Source organism: Canis lupus, chromosome 3 (genome assembly GCF_003254725.2).
Source record: "Canis lupus dingo isolate Sandy chromosome 3, ASM325472v2, whole genome shotgun sequence".
Classification (NCBI taxonomy): domain Eukaryota; kingdom Metazoa; phylum Chordata; class Mammalia; order Carnivora; family Canidae; genus Canis; species Canis lupus.
Genome location: NC_064245.1, coordinates 1,124,587 through 1,152,427, shown reverse-complemented (window position 1 = coordinate 1,152,427; position 27,841 = coordinate 1,124,587). Strand labels below are relative to the sequence as shown.

The 27,841-nt window shown below is 37.4% G+C and overlaps 1 protein-coding gene across 6 annotated transcripts in view; it reads left to right on the top strand.

Annotated features, from left to right (window-relative positions):
- Positions 1-27,841, top strand: part of CAMK4 (calcium/calmodulin dependent protein kinase IV) — a 279,198-nt gene that overhangs the window by 166,963 nt on the left and 84,394 nt on the right. For all 6 annotated transcript variants that reach the window (XR_007409514.1, XR_007409513.1, XM_035714404.2 and 3 more), the window contains one exon: positions 13,677-13,755. Coding sequence is in view for 4 of the 6 variants with exons in the window: in XM_035714404.2 (XP_035570297.1) it covers positions 13,677-13,755 (79 nt within the window). In the remaining 2 variants the exon portion in view is untranslated. The remainder of the gene's footprint in view (positions 1-13,676; positions 13,756-27,841) is intronic.

The following is a 27,841-nucleotide window of genomic DNA, read 5'->3' as shown; positions in this document are numbered from 1 at the left end:
CGGAGAGAGAGAGAGAGAGAGGCAGAGACACAGGCAGAGGGAGAAGCAGACTCCATGCACTGGGAGCCCGACGTGGGATTCGATCCTGGGTCTCGAGGATTGCGCCCTGGGCCAAAGGCAGGCGCCAAACCGCTGCACCACCCAAGTATCCCTGGAAATTCTTAATATCTAAACAAGATGCCCTGTATTGGCTGAATGCAAAATTACATTTTTTTTTTCAAATAAATCCAGAATCTTAAAAGCAGTGACTTAATCCCTTCAAACCTTAGCTTTTCATTTAAGGCAAGATAATTATAAATAGTAATGATTGGTTTATATAAGTATATTATTTAATTTAGTAAATTCATTAGGAGGAAGCATGTTATTTATGACATGAAATGGCTTACTAAGTAACAGCTGAAAAAAAGGTGATCAACTTTCCATATTGGGATTTAAAGTTGGCAAACTATATGGCCAGCTGAATTCATAATTCCTGTGATCCACGTGGCTAGGCAGTATCATTTTGCAAGGCCCAGAATTGTCAAATAGTAAAACCCCAAATATGGTTCTTGTTTCTTGGACAAGTAAGTGAGGTTCATTGAGTACTGTTTATGGATCATAAGACTGTTGTAAGGCCGATGGCATTAACATAACCATGAATAATAGTTACTCTTTTCCCTTATGAATTTTATTACCCAAGTGGAAGAGGGAAGAAGACATTGTAAGTCTTTTGAGGGGAGGAACCCCCAACAAACTGTATAAATACCAACCTCTGCTACCTGTCAGTGTCAATTCAACTTAGACAATACTGTCCAAAACAGCAGTGTCCCTTCTAATTGTAAGAATGACTCTTAAATTGTGATGAAATGTCACTAATGAAACAAATTGTTCAGCATTAATGAAAGAAACACATAGTGCTATTAACAAAGTGAGAGGTGGTGGTGACCTGGTGGAAACATATAAATCTGAAAGAGTCAGTAGGACAGTAATGTAACTAAAACTTTTAACTCCTAAATGCATTAGAAACAGAATGAATTTATCTGTTTTATCATGACAAATACTGTTGATAAAGATGGGAAACAGTAACCAGGTAAAGTGGACTCTTGACTGAGTTTTATTTTGTTTTTATTTTTTAGATTTTATTTATTTATTTGAGAGAGAGACAGAGATAGCAACAGAGAGAGCGAGAGAGCGTGCACAAGCAAGAAGGAGAGGGAGAAACAGGCTTCCTGCTGACTAGGGGGCCCAGTGTGGGGCTGGAGCCTGATGGAGGATTAGATCCCAGCACCCCAAGATCATGGCCTGTGACCAAGGGTGGATGCTTAACTGACTGAGCCACCCAGGAGCCCCTTGACTGAATTTTAATTTCTCTTCTTTTCTAACAATATTCTTCTTTCATTCCTCCTTTTTTTTCATTCTTTATTTCTTCCCTTCTCTCCTTTCGTGTTATTATAGAAATAACAAAGAAAAGAGAGTTATCCATTCAATTTCTTCAAATTCTCCAAGCCAGTGTTTCAGGTCTACTACATGAGAGGTACTGGCTGGTCACAGGATTTCATCCTCAAGTCATGTGAGGGGGACACATGCATACAGGTAACTATAATACACAGCAGTGAGCAGTAAGTTCTGTGAAGGGAGGGCTATAGAGGACATGGTGATTACCTTATTCACTGAAAAAAAAAAGTTGAGGTTTCATCACCTTTCCAGATAGATAGACCACAAAAGACTGTGTGTCTTAGTGCTAAATCCTGAGACGTGGAGTAGAGATTTGGGTTCAGTCTTAGCTTTACTTCATATGAATTATGTCTTCTTAAGCAAGACATTAACTTTCCAAACTAGTTTCTTTATCAACTGTAAGTCCTAATACCTACCTTACCTTTTTTAGTAGACTGTTGTGATTGTCATATCAGGTTAATCCATTCAATTCATCAACTGTTTCTTGAACTCCAACTTCTAAACCTGGCTTTGTGCTGGGCACCAGGGGACACAGATCAATAAGACACTCCCTTAATTCAAGGAGCACACAGTTTATACCCAAAGTTGCAAACTCTGATGCTTACTGAGGCCAGGTCTGGATTGTAAATGATTGAAAGGACATATTATAAACCAGTCGGATTGGTGGGCTTCCTGATACACTGTAGAAAGTATGTCTTATCTTGATGGGGTGGCCCCTGCCAGCTTCAGCTCATTGTGGCTTTTCAAGAATGCTAGTATCTTATATCTAGGTTTGGTTTCCTTAAAATATGAAATAATTTGTATTCTTATTGTGGACATGCAATTATAGATATTATCTAAACACTTTGCAGGCAAAGTGTGTCTGTGAAGGATGGAATCCACTTATGAGGTGGCCATTTACAAGCTCTGGTCTAGACAGGCATGCATGCAGATAAACCACAAGGCATAAACCATAAGTACAGAAATGGACTGAGCTAGCTTCAGATGACTTCAGAATGGAATGAAAAGATGCAGTGTTTGTGCTGTGGAAGGCATCCCATAAGAGGTGATGGCTGTGCTGAATTAAAGAATGACTGAGATCTGGTTAGCCAGAAAATTGGAGGAGGTGACTGAAACGAAGAGTTTGGTATTGGTAACTACAAAAGGGAGAGCAAGAGGAGGTGAAACCAGAAAAGGGCAAGATACCAAATGATTTCACATGAGGTCTCACATCTGAGAAAACTGGGTCCTTCTCACTGTCATGGAGATGGTGAGCATAGAGGACAGTCAGATTTCTGTTCTAGAAAGATTGTCCTGCCAGTAGACTGGAGGAAAACTGAAGGGAATGAGACTAGAGGCCTGGAGCCTATTTGAGAGACAGTGGCAGAGAGGATGGAAATCAGGAAGAGGGTGACATAGATTTGTAAACCAGAAAGCATTCTATCCATGTGTGCTATTCATATATGATATTAACATTTTTGATTGATATTAAGATGTACAATTTCCCACATTGCAACACCTCTGTCTCAAGATGGATTCAATCCATGAAATAGTCAAACAAAAGCACCTTTTTCTCTTTTTCTTTTCTTTTCTTTTCTTTCCTTTTCTTTTCTTTTTTTCTTTCTTTTTAGTGATCATAGCATAATGATGCCTCTGAAAATCGATGGTGTCTTTGATACAGTGAAATAGAGTAATAATCATGGACTGAATTTTAAAGCAGAGAAATGAAATATGTTCTAGGAATTGGGAATCCCACCTACATCTCTGGAAAGGAGCCTTTAGACATTCATCTGCTTTGGTTACCAGCAGCTGTACTTACTTCCTGAATGTTCATTAGGTCAGGGAAGGCAAATGTGTATGCCACAGGATCTGGGTGGTGATGTAAATGTATAAAGCTATCAAGGGCACTACAGGCCCTCTCTAAAAATCATTTGCTACTTAGGTCATATCAACTACTACTAGACATGATTTAAAAATTACTGTTGCCAGATTCAAGAAAACCTGGAAATCTGAATTTTTTAATGAAATCCTTGAATATTTATATCTTGGCAAGACATTCAAAAACCTGTGCAGGCCAAAAATCTATGTATTAAATAAGCTCCCAGCCTTGCCCCTTGCTAAGCTGTTCGTTGAAGGAGTGATCGGATTGATATCTAATCCTTACAGTTTCATACTATTAAATGCTAGATGTTGCTAAATGCCAGTGACAAGACTAAGTCACAGCTGGGAGAGATGAAATCTCTTCCTTGTCTCTAGTGACCATCTGGTACAGCTCACAGCCACGTGAATCCTTTAGAGCAGTCTCAAGGCCTGTGATCTAAAATGGGTTAGTTATTTTGTCCTAAAATTTGCCTGTTTGATCATTTTTCAACAGGAAAAAATTTTGGCCACATTGTTTTGACATAATTATGTCTCATGCCTCAAAATTTCTTTCTTTTTCAGAAACAATAACTGAAGCTATTGATGTTTAAAAGCTGTCTAGAAAGCCAAAGGGAATTTCTTAATTTTGCTTTTATAGATTTATCACTTACTAATCTCCTTTGCTCACAAGCTTTGTCACCATTTGCAATGCACTATTAATAAATGCAGAAAGAATAAATATATTGTTTATCTTTTTTGCAACAATAATATCTGATTTAAACTTGGTAAATTAATAAAAATTAAGAGTGTCAGCAAGGCGTTCTGCTCTGGCAGTGATTGGAGTAAGAGGAAGTACATTTATACTTCCATAAATTACCTGGGCATAATGCATGGCACAGTTATTTTTAGACACTAAACAGTGCAGGACAGGACTTTGGTTCCTGAGAGAAGGGAAACACAAGGTAAGTACCACATTCACCATGGTTCTCTGAGGACCATATATGGTGAGGTTTTATGAAGCTAAGCAGCAGCAATAGAGCTATCAGAAGAAAGATAGGCATGGATGTTAGAAGACAGGGGATCTATGGCCAAACCAAGGTGGAGAGACTTCACTGAGCACCTCAGATGTTTGGTTGAAATCTCAGGGACAGCCCGAGTGGCTCAGTGGTTTAGTGCCGCCTTCAGTCCAGGGCCTGATCCTGGAGACCGGGGATCGAGTCCCACGTCGGGCTCCCTGCATGGAGCCTGCTTCTCCCTCTGCCTGTGTCTCTGCCAATCTCTTTCTCTCTCTCTCTCTCTCTCTCTCTGTCTCTCATGAATAAATAAAATCTTTAAAAAAAATCTCATGTCATGAGACATGAGACATGTTGGGAGTATAGGCCACATCCCTAGAGCAAGGACCATGCTGTTGCACCAAGAACAAAAAACAAATAGATTTGCTTTAACAACAAATAAAACCAAACTGAACAAGGTCAAAAAGATTTGTCCCCAACTCAACTGCCTGCCACCAAAAAAGGCAACTCTTTTTAAAAGGAAGATAACACAGGGGCACCTGAGTAGACATGGAAGGCATTATGCTAAGCAAAATAAGTCAGACAGAGAAAGATACATACTGTATATATCACTTATATGTGGGATCTGAAAAAGCTGAACTATAACAGAGTAGAATGGTGGTTGCCAGTGACTGGGACGTGGGGGAAATGGGGAGATACTGGCCAAAGAGTACAATGTTCCAGTTATGATTGAATTCTGAGGACCTAATGTGCTACATAGTGATTATATTTAATATTATATGCTTGAAAATTGCTAAGAGAATAAATCTTAAATATTCTCACCACAAAAAAGAAGTAATTATGTGAGGTGATGGAAGTGTTAAATGAACCCCAGTGTGGTAATCTTTTACAATATATAAGTGTATCAGACCAACACGTTGTATATCTTAAACTTATGCAATGTTATATATCAATTATATTACAAGAAACTGGAAAGAGTACATTACGACCAATAGTATACAAAAACAATAGTATTTACTGCATGTTGGTATCACTAAGCCTAAGTCAAGGTGGGAAGGCTGGATTAGATGAATACATGTAAACACAGTAGTAAAGTAGATGATATGGAAGAGAAGGAAAGGAGTCTGGGAATGGAGCAGAAAGGTGAAGAAAGAAGAGCCATAGCTGTCCTCATCTCATGGTGACATGAGATGGTTGATTGGAAATTCAGTTTCATGTGTGTTGCATGCATGTGCACACACAGATTCAAAGAGAAAAGAAAAATAAAGTCTTCATCAGGCATTTGGTTGATTGATTCTGATGGCTAACATATGAGACAGTAAATATTTTAAAGCAAACAAAGGGAAGGAGTGATAAGAGTATTAGGACCCTTTATGTCCACAGTATCTACTGTTAGGTGATTTTCTGATTGAGAACAAATACATAAGGCAACCTGGTACTTTGAAGCTGTTTCTTATTTGTTTTATTGTACTAAAATTCAGCATTTGGATTCCAAATCTTCTTAGGCTCTTACTTTGTCTTAGGGCAGGGTCTTTGTTAAATTTTTGAAATAAAAGGAGTCATATATAAGCTAGTCATTGCAGAGACTGAGGACTCGGAGCAAAGTCACAGCTAGGTGCTGTCAAGGCCACAACTGAAAGGAATTGTGAACTCGGAAGCAGGGCTGTGAGGGCCTGGAGGCTCGCCAGGTAAAGAGCATGATGGTTCATGGTTTGAGGTGGTGGTCAGAATGGAGGAGTTAAGCACTTGCCAGCGTAGATCTTGAAGACATAAAGGAGTGGGCATAGAGCAAGCTGAAATCAGGGTGAAACAAGTGAGAATCTGTCCAGGAGAGTGGAGGAAGATGGGTTATGACCCTGCTAACTCAGGTTGGAGTGCTTGCCCTGGCCCTCTGCACGATTTAGCAAGTAAATGAACCAGAGAAGGGAGAGCATGGTTCTGGATAGACTGAAATTCTGAACCAAGCCTTATTAAAACCTCAGGCCTTGAGCACTTCATAAAATCTGAGGTTTACTGGCATTCCTTGACATGATATTTTTGAGATATACTTTAGGATTGTAAACTTTACCAGACTTGGAAAACCTCCAGGTCTAATAACAATTTTCTAAATTTTAAAGGTTAGCCGTTCCTCAAGTTGTGGATTGAAAATGCCAAATCAGGGATCCCTGGGTGGTGCAGCGGTTTAGCGCCTGCCTTTGGCCCAGGGCGTGATCCTGGAGACCCGGGATCGAATCCTGCGTCGGGCTCCCGGTGCATGAAGCCTGCTTCTCCCTCTGCCTATGTCTCTGCCTCTCTCTCTCTCTCACTGTGTGCCTATCATAAATAAATAAAATAAAAAAGAAATTAAAAAAAAAAAGAAAGAAAATGCCAAATCAGTAATTCAGTCATTCCAGCAGTTTTTCCTGTTCTTTGTTGGTTTAAGGTTCAGATTTGATTTTTGTCTTTGGTGACGAAAGAGCACCTTGAAACACTTCAGTATTGAAGAGCATGGAGGAGTTGCAGCTGACAGGGTTGGAGAATGAAACAATGAAAAACTGTCACTGGAATGGAGCAAGATGTGTGCTGACATTAAACATTTAGAGACTTTGATTTTTTTCAGGCTCCTGTTCCTGAGTATGACTCTACTTTCACCCCCAAGAAGAATCAATTTTGGAGTTGTAACCAGTATTCTTTAACAATTCATTGAATCTAAAAAAAAAAATCAATGAAAAGAATAGGCTTGTTAAATAATAGCCAAGTCAATCATGTAGAAGAAATACAATGACATATAGAGTTGGCACACATTATGTTTTCAGCATATGACTGACAGTTCTTATTAATCACAGCCTTGTTCTTAAACCCTTCCATAATGAGTGTTAGAAAGATCTTTCCTAAAAAAAAAAAAACCTTTCCTGCAAGCACATACACATATTGAAAATAAAATAATTTAAAAACCAGGTGCAAAACCAAACAAAACAAGAAATAAATGCATCGAAATGTTTAAAAATTATTAATATTTTAGCATAATTCAATGCTTTAACCAAGCACCTTCAACATTAGAAAAAGGTAACAAGATTCTCTGGGTCCTGTTTGAGACCCCTCCCATTTAAAAAAAAAAAAACAACAAAACTCTTTCATAGCTTATGAGGCTTAATACACTTAGCAGAGATGATTTCGCATGGCTGTGAAGCGTATCATTACAGAGGCATGTCTGAAGCCAGCCAGAGACTAGTCAACAGTCCCTGCAGACCTCTGTGTTTTAAGAGATTCTGTATCTGCAATTCTCTTGCATTTCCAAAGAACAAGTTGTAGGTTTGGTAGCAAGTCAAGCCAGCCTCTATTGCTTCAGCCCCCAAATCACTAATGTCCCACTAAGTCCTCCCCCAGAAAGCCAGTCACTGATTTTTAGCCTTCCTTACTGGAGAGTGCCCATGACTCTAAATTGTCTTAACATTATGCATTTTCATCCTAATTCCCTGAAACATTAATGTGAATCCTGTTGATAGTTGTTCCTTAAGTGTTGGACATGAGGAGCATGTAAAGATGAACTACAGGATAAAAGGCCCCCTTTTCTGTGCTAAGTAGTCCTAAATGTAGTAGCATGGGACTCTATACTTGATATGTTCTCAGACAAATACATAAATATTATATCTGGAGCTTTCCCCCACATCTGTAAGTTTGACACACACCTGGGTACCAATATCAACTGTTTCTTAACTTTTTCATCTTTCTCTGTAATGAAACTTGATAGTCTACCTTTTAAACTTGTTTCCTAATAACCATCCATTTTAGAAAAGGCTAGAGTTAAAAAATATTTTTTTTCCAAAATTTCTGTTAAGGGGGCCCCTGGCTGGCTCGGTTGGTGGGGCATGGGGCTCTTGATCTAGGCTTGTGAGTTCAAGCCCCACATTGGGTGTGGAGAGTACTTAAAAATAAAATCCTTAGGGGCTACTGGGTGGCTCAGTCGATTAAGCCTCCACCTCCTGATTTCAGCTGAGGTCATGACCTCAGAGTTGTGAGATGGAGGCCAAGTGAGGCTCGGCACTGAGTAGGGAGTCTGCTGGAGTCTCTACCTCTTCTTTAGCCCCTCTGGCTGCTCTTGCACACACGTTCTCTCTCTTTCAAAAAATTAATAAATAAAATAAAATCTTTATACATCAAGACTTATTTATAAATTAATATTTATTTATAAAATAAAGGTTTATTTTATAAACAAATAAAAATAAAGTATTTTAACAATTCTTTTAAAACCATTGTGAAAGTAGAAGTTCAAATTTGAACTCCAAATTTGATATTAACTCTCAATTTGGATTTGGATATTATTAACTCTCTTTCTTAACAAAGTCATAGCAGAAAAAATTCTAACTGGAATAATTTCTTTATTTCTTGGCCTTTTTGTTAAAGAATATATTGTAATGAATAGTTAATAGTTGTAATGAAGCTTTTTTCTTCCAGTTGAATAACTCCATATAATATCCTCTGCTATAATCTTCTTGCTTCCTTTATATCTCAGAAAATTTTATGGTGATTCTCTCTATATAATCTATTTTGAAATGTGGATACAATATTATAACAAATATTCTTTGTGTATTAACTTTCTGTTTAACAGAAAATAATTTATTATTTTTATAAAAACATTGAAATGTGGTTTCTTTAAACTAATCATTTAATTTGATCAAAGAATGGGTGATATTTTAGAGAAATTACTGAAATGTTATTTTCATATAAATTTATTTTGGCTGCTCTATTCTTTTAACTTGAATTTTTTATCCTCTAAAAAGTTATTTCTAAAATTGTGAAAGTTATTTCTAACTATGTGAGGTGATGGATGTGTTAACTAGTATTACTGTAGTAATTATTTTACAATATCTACACTTATCAAATCATTACATTGTACATCTTAAATTTATACAATGTTACATGTGAGTTATACTCAATAAAGGTGGAAAAAATTAAAATATGTTAATATTAACAAGTCCATTACTTAACAAAGTAAAATTGGATTCTCTTAATGGATTCCTCATATACAAAAATACCAAAAAAATTTTAAAGGTTTTTATAAATTATTTCTGGCATACTTATATCCTGAGGTTGATCAGTTAAGAATGTATTTTGTTAAACATGTTTGGAAGGCTTTTGCTAAGACAATGATTTTTATACTGAAATTATTGATAGGTAATTTAATGTGATCAGGAAATTAAGGAATAGATGATATATAATGTATTTCTTTGACATGAATTTTTGAGTATCTTAATTTTTCAATTGTTATAAAAATGGAAATTGGATCTTTAGTTTTCTTCAGTGTTTGCAAATCATTTTCCCTTGTATTTTCTGTTCTTTTTTCTTTTCCTTTTTTTTTTAAGATTTTATTTATTATTTATTTATTTATTTATTTATTTATTTATTTATTCACACACACAGAGGCAGAGACACAGGCAGAGGGAGAAGCTGGCTCCACACAGGGAGCCCAACGTGGAACTCGATCCCTGGTCTCGACGTGGAACTCAATCCCTGTCTCCAGGATCACACCCTGGGCCGCAGGCAGCGCTAAACCGCTGCGCCACTGGGGCTGCCCTCCTTTCTTTTTTTAAAATGTCATCGGTTACCATTAAATAAAAATAGACTAAGTTGAGTGTCATAGGCTACATTTTGGTAATTTTTAAAAAATCTTACCTTTGAACAATATGGTTTTCTTGAAAAGGTTTTTCACTCTATTTTTATCAAGGTGTAATTGCATACAGTAAATTTCACCTATTTTATTATACATTTCTACCTACTTTAACAAATGTATGTAGTTATATAAGCAGCACCACAAGCAAAATGCTAAAAAATTCTCCCATACTCACTTGTAGCTGGTCCCTCCTGATCTCTGAGCACTGATCTATTTTCTGTCCCTATAGTCTTGTCTCTGCAAGAATATTCTATAAATGGAATGAGTATGTAGACTTTTGAATCTGGCTTCTTTCCCTGAGAATACTAGAGAACCATCCAAGGTGGTGTGTGCACTCTAGCTCTTTCCTTTTTCTCTCTGAGTAGTATTCACCTCTATGGATGGGTCCACAGATAGTTAATCTGTTTCTCATTTGAGGAACAACATTGGAGTTGTTTGCAGTGTTTGATGATTACTAAGAAACTGCTACCAAGATTTGTTTTCAAGTTTGTGAGTGAACATAGCTTTCATCTAACTTGCGCAAATACCTAAGAGTAAGATGGATGGATTATATGGTATTGTTAATTTTATAAGAAACTGCCAGGCTGTTTTCCAAAGTGGCTGTACCATTTTGCATTCCTTCCAAAAGTATATGTTTTAGTTGCTCTGCATCCTTGCCCGCCCATGGTTTGTGCGTTCTCTCTCTCTCTCTCTCACTCTCTCTTCGTCTCTTTTCTTTAAGGCATTCCACTAAGTATGTAGTTGTATCTCATGGTGGTTTTAATTTCATTTCTCTAATGACTAATGACACTGAGCATCTTTCTCTGTACTTTTTGACATCGATATATTATTTTCTTTGGTGAAGTAGATGTTAAAAATCTTTGGTTCTTTTTTTTTTTTTAAGATTTTATTTATTTATTCATGAGAGACACAGACAGAGAGGCAGAGATACAGGCAGAGGGAGAAGCAGGCTTCCTGTGGGGAGCCTGGCGTGGGACTTGATCCCAGAACTCCAGGATCATGCCCTGAGTCAAAGGCAGATGCTCAACCACTGAGCCACCCAGGCATCCCTGGTTCATTTTTAAAATCTGTTATTTTTTATTGGGTTTTAAGCTTCTTTGTAATTTTAGATACAAGTCCTTTATCATATATGTGATTTGTAAACATTTTCTCCCTGTCATGGCTTTCAAAGAGCAGACATTCTTAAATTTAAGTCCAATTTATTTATTTATTCTTTGATTCATGTGCTTTTGGTTTTGTATGTAAGAATTCATTGCCTTAACAAAGGTCACAAAATTTTCTTCCATGTTATTTTGGTCATGTTTTAGAATCTTAGGTTTTATATTTATATCTGTGATCCATTTTGAGAATTTTTTGGTACAGTGTGAATTTGGAAGAAGGTTTTTACTTTGTTTTGCTTGCTTGCTTGATTGTTTTTTCCATGTGGGTATCCAGTTGTTCCAACACTATTTGTGTAGTTAGAAAGACTGTCCTTTCTCCACTGAATTGCCTTTTTACCGACAAGTCCTATATGTTTATGACTATTTCTCTTCTTTTTTTCATTCTTTTTCATGTTCTTTCTCCAACAGCACTTTCTTGATTACTATAGTTTTATACTAAGTCTGGAAACTGAAGATGTGAATCTTCTGACTTTGAAGAAAATGTGTATTCTGCTTTTTCTGTAATTTTCTCTTCATTTCAGTTAGGTTAGCTTAGTTTAATAATATTCATGACTTCTATCGGTGAAATTTGTCTACTTTTTCTAACAATTGCTGAGAAGGTGTGTTAAAGTCTCCAGTTGTATTTGTGGGTTTGTCTTTTTCTCCTTTCAGTTCTATCAATTTTTGCTTTGTGCATTTTGAAGTGCTGTAACAGGTGCATATACATTTGTTATGTCATTACGGGAAATTGACCCCTTCATAGTTAAGTAGTGTCCATCTTTATACTTATTCTGAAGTCTGGTTGACTTGATGTTGGTATAACTATTTCTGCTTTCTTTTGGTTAGTATTTGCATAGTATCTCTTTTCTATAATTTTATTTTTAACCTATTTATACCTTTATATTTAAATGGTCTTATTGTCCACAGCATATAGTTTGATCTCAGTTTTCCAGTCCAGTCTGATGATCTTTATTTTTAATTAATGTATTTATAAAGTTTAATATAATTACTAATATGATTGGATTAAAATCCACCATATTTTTAGCTGTTTTATTTTTAATCTTTTATTTTGTTTCTTCCTCTCACATTTCACTTTTTTAATTATTTCATTTTAGCTTCATTATTGATTTTTTATTATTGATTGTTCAAATTATTTTATACATTGCCCTAGGTTATACAGTATACATCTTTAATCAAAATCTACTGTTAAATAATCTCATAATACTTAACATAAAGTATAAGAACCCAACAGTATCTTCCCGATTTCTCCCCTCATTCTTTGTGCTATTGTCATATATTTTACTCTTACATATAATATAAACATAATGCATCATCAATAATTTTGCTTTAGATAGTTATCTTTTAGATAATTTAAAATAAAATTGAATTTTGTAGTTCTATCCGTTTATTCCATTTCTAAAACCCTTTATTTCTTTGTATATATGTTATATCTTACTAAAGTTTTTAAAGATGCATTGAAATTGTTCCTTTGTATTAGCACGTAGACCATCAGTTCCTGACTTCTTACTCTGTTAAAAATGGATTGTGAATGGGCAGCTAGGAATATGTTTAGTTTTCATAATTCTTTTGTGCTTACTTAGAATTTCAGAAACACAGGATTGAATATGTCACAAGAGGTCCTTTAGCCTGATTTTTAAAGTGTGACAGGTTTACTTCAACTGATCTTATTTTAAGATTTATCTAAAGTTCTCTTTCTGAGGTTGAACTTAAGCCTACTTGGTGTATGCACTTCTTTTGTCTCTGTTTAATTGTCCTGCTCTCATGTGTGGAGAGGGAACATCAGGACCACACTGCTTTTTAATGTCCTCCTTTTAGTAACCTCACACACGTATTAAGACAGTTACTGAGCCCTTCTTGCCATTCCCCTTTACAGGTAAAAAACATTCTATACTTCTTTGAGTTTTTAATAAATATAGATTTACTTTTCCTCTGTATGTCTTATAACCATTTCTATCGTATTTTCTCCTGGATATCTCACACAATTGTTTTTGTTAGGACATGTGTAAATAAATGGTAGCAAGCGTCTTTCACCAACATGAAAGAGCCAGCACCTTTGTGGGGTTAATGTTGGCACTGGAAGAATGCTGGGCATTGAACGAATTGGTGTAAGTTCACAGGGTTCCCTGTTCCTTCAGCAAGTAGTGCCCGCTGTCCTGACCCTTCCAGCCTGGTGCTGAACTTAAACCCTCTCCCTGACGCCGTACGGTTAATTTTACCCCAGACACGTACCTTTAGAGAAGCTCAGGGACTCTGAGATTTGGTTGATGTCCTCCAAAAGCTACATTCACCTGAGGAACCAGATTATTCCAGAGCCTACTGAATGGAGCAGCCCTGGGCATGTTACTTGTATAGGTATGGGCCGGGAGGAAAGGAACAGACTGGAAAACCTAGAGTTTTTCTGAGTGAACTGTACTCAGTTGTGAGAAAAAAAAATACAACATTTGGGCTGGTACTGTAGTACAACTTATAAACACTTGTCAGTTATGAGAGTAACTGCAAAAGATACTTATGTTCAAGCTTTCCCCTTGATTTCACGTCCAGAGCATAACATTTTCTTTTTGTCTTTTTTCCCCCCTCAAGGGGTGCTACCTCCATTGTGTACAGATGCAAACAGAAGGGGACCCAGAAGCCTTATGCTCTCAAAGTGTTAAAGAAAACAGTAAGTCTATTTCATTATATAACAGTATCTCTAAGGGATCTGTGACCTGGAGAAGGCGGAAGCCCTGATTTACGGGGCAGAGAGGCCAGAGAACTGCTGTGTGCAGCTAACTCCCTTGAATCTTGATAATGAGAGTGCAGCCAAATGGCTTGTTTTCTGATGGAAGCTACATGATCCTTTGAAAGTGAGTGGATCTCAGGCTGGGAGTGGTTGTGGGGAGAACTGTGGTGAGGAGAAACATTTAGAGCTGGCAGGTGGACCTCTTACGCTTTGTACACCAGTTATGTTTTCATATATATATGAAAACATATATACACACACACACACACACACATAAAATCTCCAATAACAGTTTAATATACTAGAAATGCTTGCTGTTTAAAAATACCTAAGTGAAACACAAATAGATGCATTTGTGAAAGGAGTCATCAGCTTCTGACTTCATTTTCAGATGTTGGATTTGCTTTGGTAAAGTGCAACTAGACAAATGCTGTCATTTCTAGGACTGAGCCTGTACATTTGAGAAGTCTATTTGAATAAAGAAGGATGGTGTTTTCATATTGCTTCTTTTGGCATATGCTCCTAGGTGAGCTGAGGGGGGAAAGTTACTTAGGCTTATCTCCAATGAGTAAGAAATGCAGCAGGTGAAGGTTCACTATACAAATGGCAGCATCTAACACTAGTATTCCTGGTAGGCTCTGTGTCCCACAGAGTATTTGTCACTGCAGTCCCCTGGTACTCTCTGCCTTTAAAGAGTTTCCCTTTATAAGACCACAAAAACACAACATATTCTTTATAGCACATTCTTTCTCAAATTCTGTGAAATATATATCCTTCTGAAAACCCAGCTGTAAAGTATGCTGAGGAGAGAGCTATCATAAATTTTGAAATCAAATAATTCCTCTTTTAGTCCAAGAGATTTTTTTTTCTAAAGGTGGTTTAATATCACCAGCTGTTTATGTATTGTCTGGCACAGGGAAATTTTAGAATCTCATATAATGAAGAAGAGCATAATGGCATAGGATTTTTCAGTTGAGTAGAAGTAGAATGACATCTTGAAACAACCTTAGAATTTAAAGCCAGAGCAAACTAACAAAGACAGTTTAATTGAAGGATAATAATTTAAATGTCAGTTTCTACTATAAACCTCTATTTTGAATTTCCTATTTGGTATAGCCAATGGTTTAAGTTGCACCAGAATATAGAAGAATCTTTTGATTGATAAGGTTTGGAATTTTGTCTTGAATCAATTTCTTATAGTCATAACATTGATTTGTTATGAGGGTAACTGCAAAAGATACTTATCTTTCATAAAAGATAAATTTGATGAAATGGGACTTCCTATTAAATATCTATTTTTTATGAAAATAAATTGGCATGCTTTAGCTGTAGTCACACAAGAGATGTTTTTGGACTTGATTGTATCCTTTCTTGCCGGTTAAAAAAATTGTCAGTAAAATTTGTGAGTGGTTATTTTATTTTCATAAAATAGTTGAGGCAACCTTGAAAGGGGCTAGCTATATGAATGTCTAGGAGAGGAAACATTCAGAAATGACCTGTGAATGCTCAGAATCCCAAAGAACAAATGACTGGTTTAGAAAATAATTGGTTTATGTCAGAAATCTTTGGTTGAATTGGAATAAGAGACGGGTGAAGACATTTGGTGGGTTGGTGACTCATTCATTAGGAAAGTAAAGCTCTGGTTTGCCCTTGCTGTCTTCTCTTCTCCACCTCTGTTGGGGAAACATCCTCCTTGGAAGCCAGGCGGGAAGAAACTGTGGATGGCAACCAAGTGTCAGATGGTGCTGTAAGGCAGATGTTGTCAAACACAGTTACTGCTGTGCCAAATGGATGAGAGAAAATCCTCTGGAGAAACCCAAGCTTTGAACGTAAATCGGATGGAATCTCCAGCATTGTCTCCTAGAATAAACCATGCACAGAGATGTGTGAATGAGAGAAATAGGAGGCAAAACCTCGAAGAGCAGTTGCCTCCAATGTTTAATTTCATATCGGTTGTGAAGACGAAACTTCCTATCTAAGTGAGATGCATGAAACTTAAGAATCTTTTTACAGAAGAAAAGCAATGCAGGGAAAACAAAGTATTTTCCTAGTGAATGGTTAAAGATCTGCTCTTTCAGGGAAAAGAGGGCTTCAGAAATTGAATTATTTATGTAATCTATTAATTAGATTGAACTGCATAAAATTGCCTCTATGAAATCATTTTTTTACATACAAAAATGGCAACTTTGTGTGGTTCAACTGATAACTTTGGAACCACCATACTACTTCACTGGATAATTCCTCAAGTCCTCATTTTATGACTAGACCTAAACCTAAAAGATCTAAAAGATTGTCTATTTATCTACCTGTCTATCTTTCTGTCATCTATTATCAGCTATTGATGAGAATTTCCTGGATCTGGTATAATAAACTACCAGAAACAGGGAGGCTTAAAACAATGGAAACTTATTCCCTTACGGTTCTGAGGCCAGAAGTCTGAAGTCAAGGTTATTTTTTTTTGGCAGGGCGATTATTTCTGGGCGTGCTCAGGGAGACCTTGTCCCATGCCTCTCTCTTGGCTCCTGGTGACAGAAGCTTGCTTGCAGACGTGTCACTTTGACCTCTGCCTCCATTGTCACATGGCTACCGTCTCCCTATGTGTCTCCATCTCATCTTCCCTCTGCGCACTGTGTCCAAATTTTCCTCTTAGAATGACACCATTCCTATTGGGTGGGGGCCAACCCTACGCCATTATGATCTCATCTTAAATGAACTACTTACATCTACAACAACTTGATTTCCAAAGCAGGTCATTTTAGAAGTATTAGTGGTTAGATCTTCAGCATAGCTTTTGGCGGGGGACACAATTCTACCTATAATACTACCTATAAGAGAAAACGTCTTCTTCTTCTTCTTCTTTTTTTTTTTTTTTTATAAGAGAAGACTTCTAAGGTGAATTTCAAAACATGCCATTTAGTATTTTAATGTGAAGATGAGTGTAACTTATATCACACTCAAGAAAATTAATAAACCAAAGAAGATTCCATGAGTTTACAGGTGATTAAATTCACATATGAACATTTTTAAGTCCAGCAAAGATTTCCCATCTCTTTAACAGTCAATTATTTGATAATAATAATCCTCCCAGGATCTGTTTAAATACTTTTCAAGACAGTTTACTCAAATTTTATTTTGTGTCAATGTTAGTCTGTAATATTCTCATAACTTAATACTTGAGGAAGGATTCAGATTACGTTGGCAATAAAAGACTTTCAGTTCATCACTGAGAATCCCTTAGGCACTGACATGTCTGGATGATAGACAATGACTCGAATTTAGACAGATTAATGCACCAGCCCTATGGAGAAATCCATATCTCTTTGATGGTCAGATACAGGACAGAGTTAATACTGATAATAAACATAAACCATCATGTTTAGACAATTGAATATTTTGACTAAAAAAATCTTTATGGGAAATTAATATGTAATTATAATAAAAATACATTCTTGAGATTTTCTTTAGTTGACAGCACAAGCAGGGGGAGTTGCAGGCAGGTTGTTGGAGAGGGAGAAGCGGCTCCCTGCTGAACAAGAAGCCCAATGTGGGGCTTGATCCCAGGACCCTAGAATCACCACCTGGGCTGAAGGCAGACGCCCAACCCATTCAGCCACCCAGGCTCCACAAAAATGTTTTTAATTACCATATATTTTATAGGTGGATATAATACCATATACTTCATATATAGATAACTATATTTTATAGAATTAGTATACATTAAAATTTGTATCAACCAAGGTAATAACATGCTTGCAATTTGCCTTCAATTAGTTAAGCAACAAAAAAATGTGTGTGAGTATATGTATGTACACATATATATGGGGAGAGAAAGAAAATATGACAAAAATCAACAATTATTGAATATAGTACAATATACTAGTATCCATGCTGGCATATCAAAATTTCAGTATATATAAAAATTCTCATAACCAAAAGTTTGGGTTAAAACATACTTCAGCATTGACATACTATTTATCATAACTTAGCATTTCTTCTAGCCATTCAAAAAGCATTTCAAGGGACGCTTGGGTGGCTCAGCGGTTGGGTGTCTGCCTTTGGCTCAGGGCGTGATCCCGGGGTCCTGAGATCGAGTCCCACATCGGGCTTCCTGCATGGAAGCTGCTTTTCCCTTCTGCCTGTGTCTCTGCCTCTCTCTCTCTCTGTGTCTCTCATGAATAAATAAATAAAATCTTTAAAAAAAAAGGCATTTCAAAATCTTGCAGGTTCTAAATGTTCTGATAAACATCAGTGACTCTACTATAGGTGTATTGAAGTGCTAGAAAAAAGAACATTATAGTTGAACCAACTTTTTGCCCTAATGAAAAACCTGGACGTTTCTAGAAGCAATATCCATTCATCTCATTAACAAGGATAAAGCTTTGAGGACAGCAGGAGTAATAAACAAGAAGGAAAATGAATTAAGAGTCTTTTGTAATCATGGATTTAATTTTTTTTCCACTATTATTCATGGTCCTTGTACTGAAGTAGTTATCAAATCACTTGGAGTGGCATCCTTACTCTCCTCTTGGGAAAAAGGTGGCCTGTTTTATAACTTTAATTTTGAAACAGCTACAAATTCAGAAGCAGTGCCTTTTGGTTGCCCGGAAGTTCTTTATCGCCTTGCATTTAAGAACTAAGTGACTTGCAGGTATCAGTAGAACTTGTACTATGAACTTTGTAAAACATGAATCAAGGGTGAAGGAAGAAACAAGGCTAACTTTTTTCCACTTCATTCATGAGTTCTTTACCATCTCCATTTTATGTGATATTTGGAAGAAATTGAAGTAGAGAAAAAGGATTTACTAAGCTACTTCCTCAGATTAATAACATTGGAGCATTAAAGGATTGTGACAGGCACAGGTATTAGGACAACCTGTGATGTAGGAGACGGAACCTTATTACTGGTATCACACGACTTTTGAATATGCTGAACCTAAAACTGCGACAAAATGAGAAAAATAGATTCAAGAAGGTGTCAGAATTTGAACAGATTAAGCAGATGGAACCTTCAGTTTGGACTGAATTTTGCTGAGTGAAATGGAATTACAACTTTTAAAGAATGGCATGGTGATAATGCCGTTACTATTTTAGGAGTGAGTTACGTGCTTTACCTTTCTTCCTTAGAAGTACATACCTCAGGGTATATCTAAATAATCACCCTTCATCCCTATCAGTATGGCTCATATTCAAGAAAAACTGAAATTTAAGAAAATTATGCTCACCAATCATTATAGTGTCCTTGAAATTTTGGAGACAAGTATTTGAATTCTAAAAGTGAGATGCAATTTCTAGCTGTATGGCTCAGCTCTTGGAAGAGACTTCATTCAGCTTACTGGAAAATCTATGCCCTTTCATGAAATACCCAGTACCAAGTCTAAGAATTAATCTCAGTGTATAAATTCAGAATTTGTGAGTCTGAGAGCCAATCTCAGCATGCCATTTCAGCATGTATAGGTTTTCTGAGTCTCCTTAAGAAGGGCTGTGCAGTTGTGGGGTGAGATTATGGGGTCTGGAGCCAGACACATTGAGTTCAGGATCACTCCTGCCATTTACTACTTGTGTGGCTTTACAACAAACAAACTCTCAATCTTAGTTTCTTCATCTGTAAAATGGCTTTAAGAACATCTAGCTCATGGTGTTCTAATGAAGATTAAAGTGAGATCATTTATGTAAAATATTTTTCAATACCTAGGAAGCTTGCTATAAGTGGGAACATTCTTATTAATTATAAAGGGTCTACAAAAAAAAAAAATAAAGGGTCTACACAGACATTTTATATTATGATAGTACCAGTTCATTCTGTGCAATTCTGATGTTCTCATTAGCTTCATTTAAAACTGAGTAAGCAGTACCCAACATATTCTGCAATTTTGTATGAATAAGATTAATTATATTGTTTTTAGAGTGCTTTTAAAATTACTGCTATTATCAATCAAATTTAATACGGTGCTAAATAAAGATCTCTGATCTTAGGACCTCCTATACAAACAAATCTTGGATACTCATGATTGCTAGATTTAGAATGCTTTCAACCTCATTGCTGTATTCTGGTTCTTAGCATGGGAGCAGTGTGGCTAGGTCCACAGTGTAGAAGCTGTCCCTGGTCTAAATTTTGTCATATTTTAGTTATTAGAGTGTAAAGTTACCTATCAATTTCTATAAAGGTTTTTGTTGAATAATTTATTTTACTAGAAAATGCCTTTAAGTTTTATAAAATTTCCATTAAGTGCTAAAGGGTGAAAGAGGCCTTTTATCTTTTTTTGAGTTAGTTGAAGAAACACACCTTGTGATTTGCTAATAATTCTGTGGTTTATTTTTTAATGTCTACTCATTTTTCCTTATATTCTTATGAGTTAACTATTTGAATATATAACTATGATGTTGCAGGAGAATTTGAAACGTTCTAGATTAAATATACACAGGTCCTCCTCCTAAATTCTTGGTAGATGAAACTTCAGGATATGTCCATTAGAGGAAATTTCCAGATTCTTCCATTCTAAAATAAAGATAATACTATTTACCCCACTGGGTAAACTGAGGATTACCTGCTCTTGTCTCTTTCTACCTAGCCTTGGGGAACATAGAACACTGACCATGGGCCATTTATTTTCCATTTTCAATGATTTACATAAGAGAGATGTCTGGGTTCATCTTAATTAAAGATTTGCATTTATTAAATGTTGCCATGGCCACTTGTAACCATTCATGGGTGTGCTTTAAAAGTGAAGTCAAGGTTGCCTTTGGTCAGTGATGGACAGGAGAATATAAATCAGTATCTCAAATAGACTTTTTCGGCCCAGTTGAGGTCTCAGAACACATTAAGTAAAGTAGCTTGCAGATAACAAGCTGTATCAACTGAAGTGAAACTTCTTCAAGCATTGTCAGTTGAAACCTATTGATTTTTAGGGGAACTATTAAGGCAGGTTTCCTGGAATAAGAACAGGTATATTTCTATTCAGTCTGTGACAAGTATATGTCTACACGAGAAAAAGGTAGTGGGCTGGAATGTTAAAACCTTGCCCTGATTTGTATGCTTTACCATTCAGAGAGCCACTTGGAAGTCTGAACCTTCTTGCAGAGAATTAGTTGTTGCAGTGTGATTTGTTCTCATTTTTGATAGCAAGGCTGCTGGAATTTGTCACAATTCAGCCTGCTTATCCATCCTCTCATTATATTGATCTTTCCTAAGTATTTTGTTGCCTTTTAAAAAATAAACCATAATTCAGACAACCTGCTTTGAAGGGTGGTGGGAGGTGGGGAGAAAGAGAGATTGAGAGTATAGGCGCATGCCTGGGTGCTGTTGCCTAAAGGAAACACACTTTGCAGTGACGCCATCCACTCAGATGATCACAGTGAAACCTCTAGTGCTTTTATAAGGAGTGGGCAGCTTGATCTAAAGTGATCTCCACCCTTTAAATGGAGGCTGTGGAGTAGTAGAAAAAGGAGATGCGTGATTAGCCACAAACAGGAAATCTTATAGGTGGAGACTAGAAACTTCTCATAGAGCTGAATGGAAAAGGCCTAGAAACCGAAGGAGAAGTGCTAGGAGACCAGCAGTTGAAAGGAGCCCAGGTTGGAAGACCAGAGCTGGGGAGTAGTGCCCAGTGGGCCACATCCAGGGAGACGAGAGAGTTGAAAGAACAGTTTACCAGCCTTAGAGCAGAGTTGGGATTCATAGCTTACTAAGAAGGGAACAGGCTATAATATCAGTGTTAACAGAAGGACATTGCAATAAATTTTGATTTTTTTTGTATTTATGGTACAATGTTGAATGATGGTCAAAGCTACATACATCCAGATAAGGTAAGAAGAAGAGGGGAGAAGGAAGGCTAAGAAAAAGGATCAAGTTGTGGAACTCCAAAACCATGGGTCTGCTAAAGGATAGGAAAGGAGTGACTATGAGCAGATATTAATTAGAAGAGATTTGAATAATTTTCAGTATTGAATTAGCTTTCAACTGCTTTCTTTTTAAAGTTAAATATTCTCAAGTCATCTTATGCCCCTTCAGTAGTTTTAACAGTAAAGGAGCTTAATGCTGATAAGAATGGTGCCCACATGTAATTATTAAACCCTATGTGGCCCCTTCACATGTTAACGCAACATGCCCCATGGGAGTATCTTACTTATGGGAGTTTTAGAAAACAGACGTGTCCAAAGTACATAATGGCATACAGAATTTGAACCCAGGGCTTTGAGTCCTAAATCTGGGTCCTTTCTGTTTATACCAGTTAAGTCCTGATAAAAAAAAAAGACCAAAGGGGGGAAAAAAAAACAGACAAAAAAAGATAGGAATGATCATGGCCCAGATCTAAGACTGAAACTAGATATTGCTCCTTGCTAAGCTGATAAGAGATGAAAAAGCCTCTGTTGACACAGAAAAAGAGAAACTGAGTGCATTTCTAAGTCACACTGTGAAACAAAGGTAAATAATATTCCCTATGTGCAGCAAACACAAGCAACCTATTTCTTTACAAATGCTGTTAAAAGCTTAATTTAATGAGTCTCAGCACACAATATTCACTAACAAATGAAAGAGGAATAACTAGGGAGCGTGTAAGACACAAACTATATTGTGTTGCTTGGTGTGAATCTCTTTGCACTTTGCCTTACTGGCAGATGGGATGGAGGGACCCCAGGCATGGATGCGTGTATGGAATTCCAATATCTTCTCTGCTGCAGGTGTCAGTATCACAAGATAAATTCACTTAAAGCTTCTCATATTTATCTCTACCCCAGAAATCTGGAAAATATATCAAATGGGTTGTTATATCTAGTCCCCCCCACACACACAACATACCAAGCTGTCATTGGGAGGATTTTTTTTTTTAATTTGGGGATCAGAATAGTCTAGAACTATTTTTCCATAATAACATGAGGACACATTTGGGTGTTGTGATCAATGTCAAGATGGGGCATGTGTAATAAAGTACTACAAGCTGTGAATGATTTTTTTTCCCTGATAAAGCAGATGTAAGATTACCATTATGAGCTTTTAAATTTTGACATTCTTATGAAGGGGAAATGTGGACAAGTGTCAAAATTTACCTACAACGTTTATCTGCCAAAAAATTTAAAGTATCCTCTATTTTCTTTTTTTTTAATTAAAAAAATTTTTTATTGGAGTTCAATTTGCCAACATTTAGCATAACACCCAGTGCTCATCCCATCCCCCCCTCAGTGCCCATCACCCAGTCACCCCCACCCCCCGCCCACCTCCCTTTCCACCACCCCTAGTTCGTTTCGTTAGGAGTCTTCCATGTTCTGTCTCCCTTTCTGATATTTCCTACCCATTTATTCTCCCTTCCCCTTTATTCCCTTTCACTGTTATATTCCCCAAATGAATGAGACCATATAATGTTTGTCCTTCTCCGATTGACTTACTTCACTCAGCATCATACCCTCCAGGTCCATCCACGTCGAAGCAAATGGTGGGTATTTGTCGTTTCTAATGGCTGAGGAATATTCCATTGTCTACATAAACCACATCTTCTTTATCCATTCATCTTTCGATGGACACCGAGGCTCCTTCCACAGTTTGGCTATTGTGGACATTGCTGCTAGAAACATCGGGGTGCAAGTGTCCCAGCGTTTCATTGCATCTGTAGCTTTGGGGTCAATCCCCAGCAGTGCAAAGTATCCTCTATTTTCTATGATAATTAAATTCTTCCTGAGACTGGTACCCCTGGATATCTGGGGAAATGATACTTAAACTTTCCAGTTAAAGACATCTTAGTGTTACCTCATTTAAAAAATCTTTTTCAGTTTAAAAGAACTTCTCTAGGGTAAATATTTAATGTAAGTTTATCTGTCTCAGAGCTGTTTGTCCCTTGCCCTGTTCTTTCCATACTTGCTTAAAGTTACCCATGATGTCTCCAGTGAGATTGAAGTACCCATGCACCACAGCCATCACCAGCCGCTGACTACACTGAACACCTGACCAGATGAGGCCGCCAGCAGCGATAGACAGTTGGGGACACATCAGGGAGTCACATAGTGGCCGACATTCAGGGACAGGACTAAACCAGCCAGGCAGCACAAAATCAGAGACCAGCTCAGGGCATAGATCACAAACCCGTTCTGCTGTCTTCTCTGAACCCTGCCAGTCCTGGACAGTATCAGAGAGGGGACACGCTAGGGCATTGGCATGGAATGATGTGCGTGTCTACCCAGTCACTTAGGCATGAGGCCTTTAAACTCTGAGCCATTTAACCCAGAAGAGACTTAAGGAGAAACTAATGGGAGCACCAGGAGGATGTGCACATCACCCCAAAGAGAAAGATGTTGAGAAGAACTGAGCTGACATACTTCATCTGAGGATTTCTAGAAGCCTCTGGTCTCCAGAAAAGCGAAGCTCTGGGTCCACTCGTGTTAAGACGCTTCTTCAGCAAGGTCACACCTTCAGAGGAAGAGTACTGCCCTGCAGCAACATCAACAATGGAATTTTTTTCAAACCTTAAATCATTAAGATTTCTACTATCTCTCTCCTTTTAATTCCAGCCCCAGAACATGTTTATATTGCTTTTGAGGTAATTTAAAATCTTTTTTTTTGTCAGTAACATTACTTTTCTTAGAGAAAAATTTCAGCATCCTTGAACAATATTAATTAGCTTATTTGAAAGTCATAATTATCTTAGAAAGAACAGTTAAGGAGCTAAAGCTTCTAAGAGTGTCCAGGTTTCTCCTGTTGAAAGCTTTTCTCTTATGGGATTCAACCCCAAAATGTGATTGTTGAGATTTAAAATCATGTTTATAAGAGTATTTTTTGTTTTTGTTATTTGACAGACCACAAAGTCATAAGATCCCTGTCTTTGTTTGGGGTCTGGGGTTTTAAAATTGAGGATCATGATGGCGTACATGTCCTCTCAGGCATCCAGGAACCACCTAGAGCAAAGATGAGGACCCAGATGTTACTCCTTGGAGCCAGGAGGCCTTGATGTCAAGATGCCCAGCCCTGGTGATCTGGAACAACCACATGATAGCTGCATCCAGTCATCCACACCTGGCCTTCCTCAGATATTGTCTATTCTAGAGAAATCAAAACTCCTCATCTCATACCAGGAAGATGTACACTATGTGCATTAAGGCATGTGCAAAGGAGAGGTGCAGGTCCTAGCAAGAACAGAGGCAGGAAAGGCACAAAAAGCAGATTTTTATTCCTTCCTTCAGTTTCCCTACCTCAGCACTACAAGGGCATGATGCAATTTGTTAAGTTCTAAGAGAAATTCGAATTAGGAGATAGCTGATACCCAGGTCTGTAGTAACTCAGGTGTGACCTCGGTGGTCAACTGGGTAATAAACATAAGATTTTGGTATTAAAAGCTCTGTGGAGCTTAACCAAAGTAGTGCGGCTCTTATCCCAGTCTTCAAAAAAAGGTGCAGGAAGGCATTTAAATGTAAATGCAAACAGATATCAGTTCCCCCCTTTGATTACCTTCAAATAAGAAGATTATATTGGATATAGTTTAGGATTTTGATGAAGTTATCTTTCACTTTTAGAAGGAAAGAGGAACAAAACCATATTTCAAGCTTCTTAGACACTTTTTTCCTTACTAGGACTGGCACTCTCATAAATCCCAATATTTCTAAATTTAGTTTGTTTCAATTAGAGTGACTTTTATGGGAAAACATAGAAAATTGAAAATAGAACACTAGGAAATACTTACCTTACTTTTAAAAAGTCCTTTCAGGAAAGGCACTGAACATCTGTGAGCAGGAGACTTCACAACTATTTTCATTTACTCTTTAAACAGTGATACTGTAAATAGCAATTATTATCTCTATTTTAGCTCTGAAGAAATCTAAATAATCCTCAGACAGGATAAATGATTTTATTAAGGACTCTAAATGGCAGAACCAGAATTCAAGTTGCATTTTCAAAAAATTGTATTTATTTATTTATTTATTATTTAATTATTTATTTATTTATAAAATATTTTATTTTTTAATTCATGAGACAGAGAGAGACAGAGACACAGGCAGAGAGAGAAGCAGGCTCCCTGTGGGGAGCACAATGTGGGACTCAATCCCACGATCCCACGCCCTGAGCCGAAGGCAGATGCTCAACCATGGAGCCCCTCAGGCATCCCACAAGTTGCATTTTAAAATAAAGCACAGCCATGGCTGTTCATTACACAATGATTTATATTGTAGCAAATTGTAAGAAATCCTAAGAATCTAATGATAAAAATAGTCATTGATGATACTAGGGCATTAGGAAACTGTTTTACACTTTGCTTGTGAATGTTAGGTATCCTTAATATCTTATGGTATTTTTCATGAAAGTTGTAAGAAACAAAGCTATCTCTCTGTATTTGAAGTATGTAAAGAAACAGCGTTTAAAAAGTTGAAAGAAAATGAACCAAAATGCTAATGATAATTGTGTTCCAATGGTCGGTATATTCCTCACTCGTATGTTTTATATTTCACATTTTTTTTAAGATGGCTAGGATACTTCTCTAGAAATTTATACTATTTTTTTTCTTTCTTTCTTTCTTTCTTTCTTTCTTTCTTTCTTTCTTTCTTTCTTTCTTCTTTCTTTCTTTCTTTTTTCTTCTTCTTTCTTTCTTTCTTTCTTTCTTTCTTTCTTTCTTTCTTTCTTTCTTTCAGATTTATTTACTTATTTGTGATAGACATAGAGAGAGAGAGAGAGAGAGGCAGAGATACAGGAGGAGGGAGAAGCAGGCTCCATGCCTGGAGCCCGATGTGGGATTCGATCCTGGGACTCCAGGATCGCGCCCTGGGCCAAAGGCAGGCGCCAAACCGCTGAGCCACCCAGGAATCCCCTATACTATCTATTTTCTTCCAGCCCTGGCAACATGCCCCTGAAAAGAGAATTTCGGAGGCTGACATTACATTCCTTTTTTATCACAGGATATCAGCTTCTTTCTTTTTGCAAGCATCTGACTGTGCTGGTGTCAGGGAATCTGGGGGAGTAGGGACCCAGCCAAGCTTCCCTCTTGAACTGTCCCCTGGCAGGCAGAGACAACAGAGAGTTTGCAGCTCCATCCCTACACTTCCCTGCTTCCCAAGGTCGTCTAGCTCCTTCAGGAGCCCATAGTGCCTTCCAGCTGGCACTGCTACCAGCTTCTGATTTTCATCATTTTCACTTCTTTTAATCTTTTCTCTGGCTGTGTTTGATACAAAGCATTGATCACACAAATAAAGGCAAGGTGTGCTGTTTGAAGAATGGGCCTCCCTTTTGGCAGCTTGAAGAGCTCTGTATCCTGTGATGGGGGAGAGGAGCAGATGGGAAACATCACCCCCTGTTGCAGTGAATTAGAAAGTCTGTAACGCCATCAAAGCTTTTATTATTATTTATTATTTCTTGGAACATTCTCACTTACCTTGGGAGAATGTCGTCTTAAGTAAATGGCATACTGATTCTTTGTGGCTCACGGTTTGGAAACCACAAGCTAATATCCATGCGGGCCCTAGATTGGGTATTTTGCTCTGCCAGGAGGACAGGTGTCCTCCACTCCATTAGTACCAATAACATGACAAAAATGTCATACAGATTCGAATGACAAGAGGACAGACTAACCAGTTCTAATCTCCGCTAACCAAAGCTGTGAAACCAGGGATCTTTCCTTTGAACCAGCCAACTCTTGTATTGAAGTACTAGCTCCCTCCCTCCCTTCCTTCCTTCCTTCCTTCCTTCCTTCCTTCCTTCCTTCCTTCCTTTCCTTCCTTCCACTGTATACCAGGCATTGGTAAAAAAATGCTGGGGATACTGATGTGTAGGAAATGGACAGAACCCTTGGTGTCCTACAGCTTTGTGTTCTGGTAAGAAAACAAACAATGAATTGGAAATTAAATGATAACATTGGCTTTTTTGGTAAATGTTATTAAGAGATTAGAGTGATATGATTCATGGTGTGAGGATAAATGTGTATGTGTGTGTAGTCACTTTTGAAGAAGAGTCCAGGGAAGGCCCCTCAAGTGCTCTGAGAAGTCAGAAGGTCTAGTGCAAGAGGAAGGAGCAAGTGCAAAGGCTTTGGAGTCGGGTCTAGTAGTTGAAAGGCCTGTG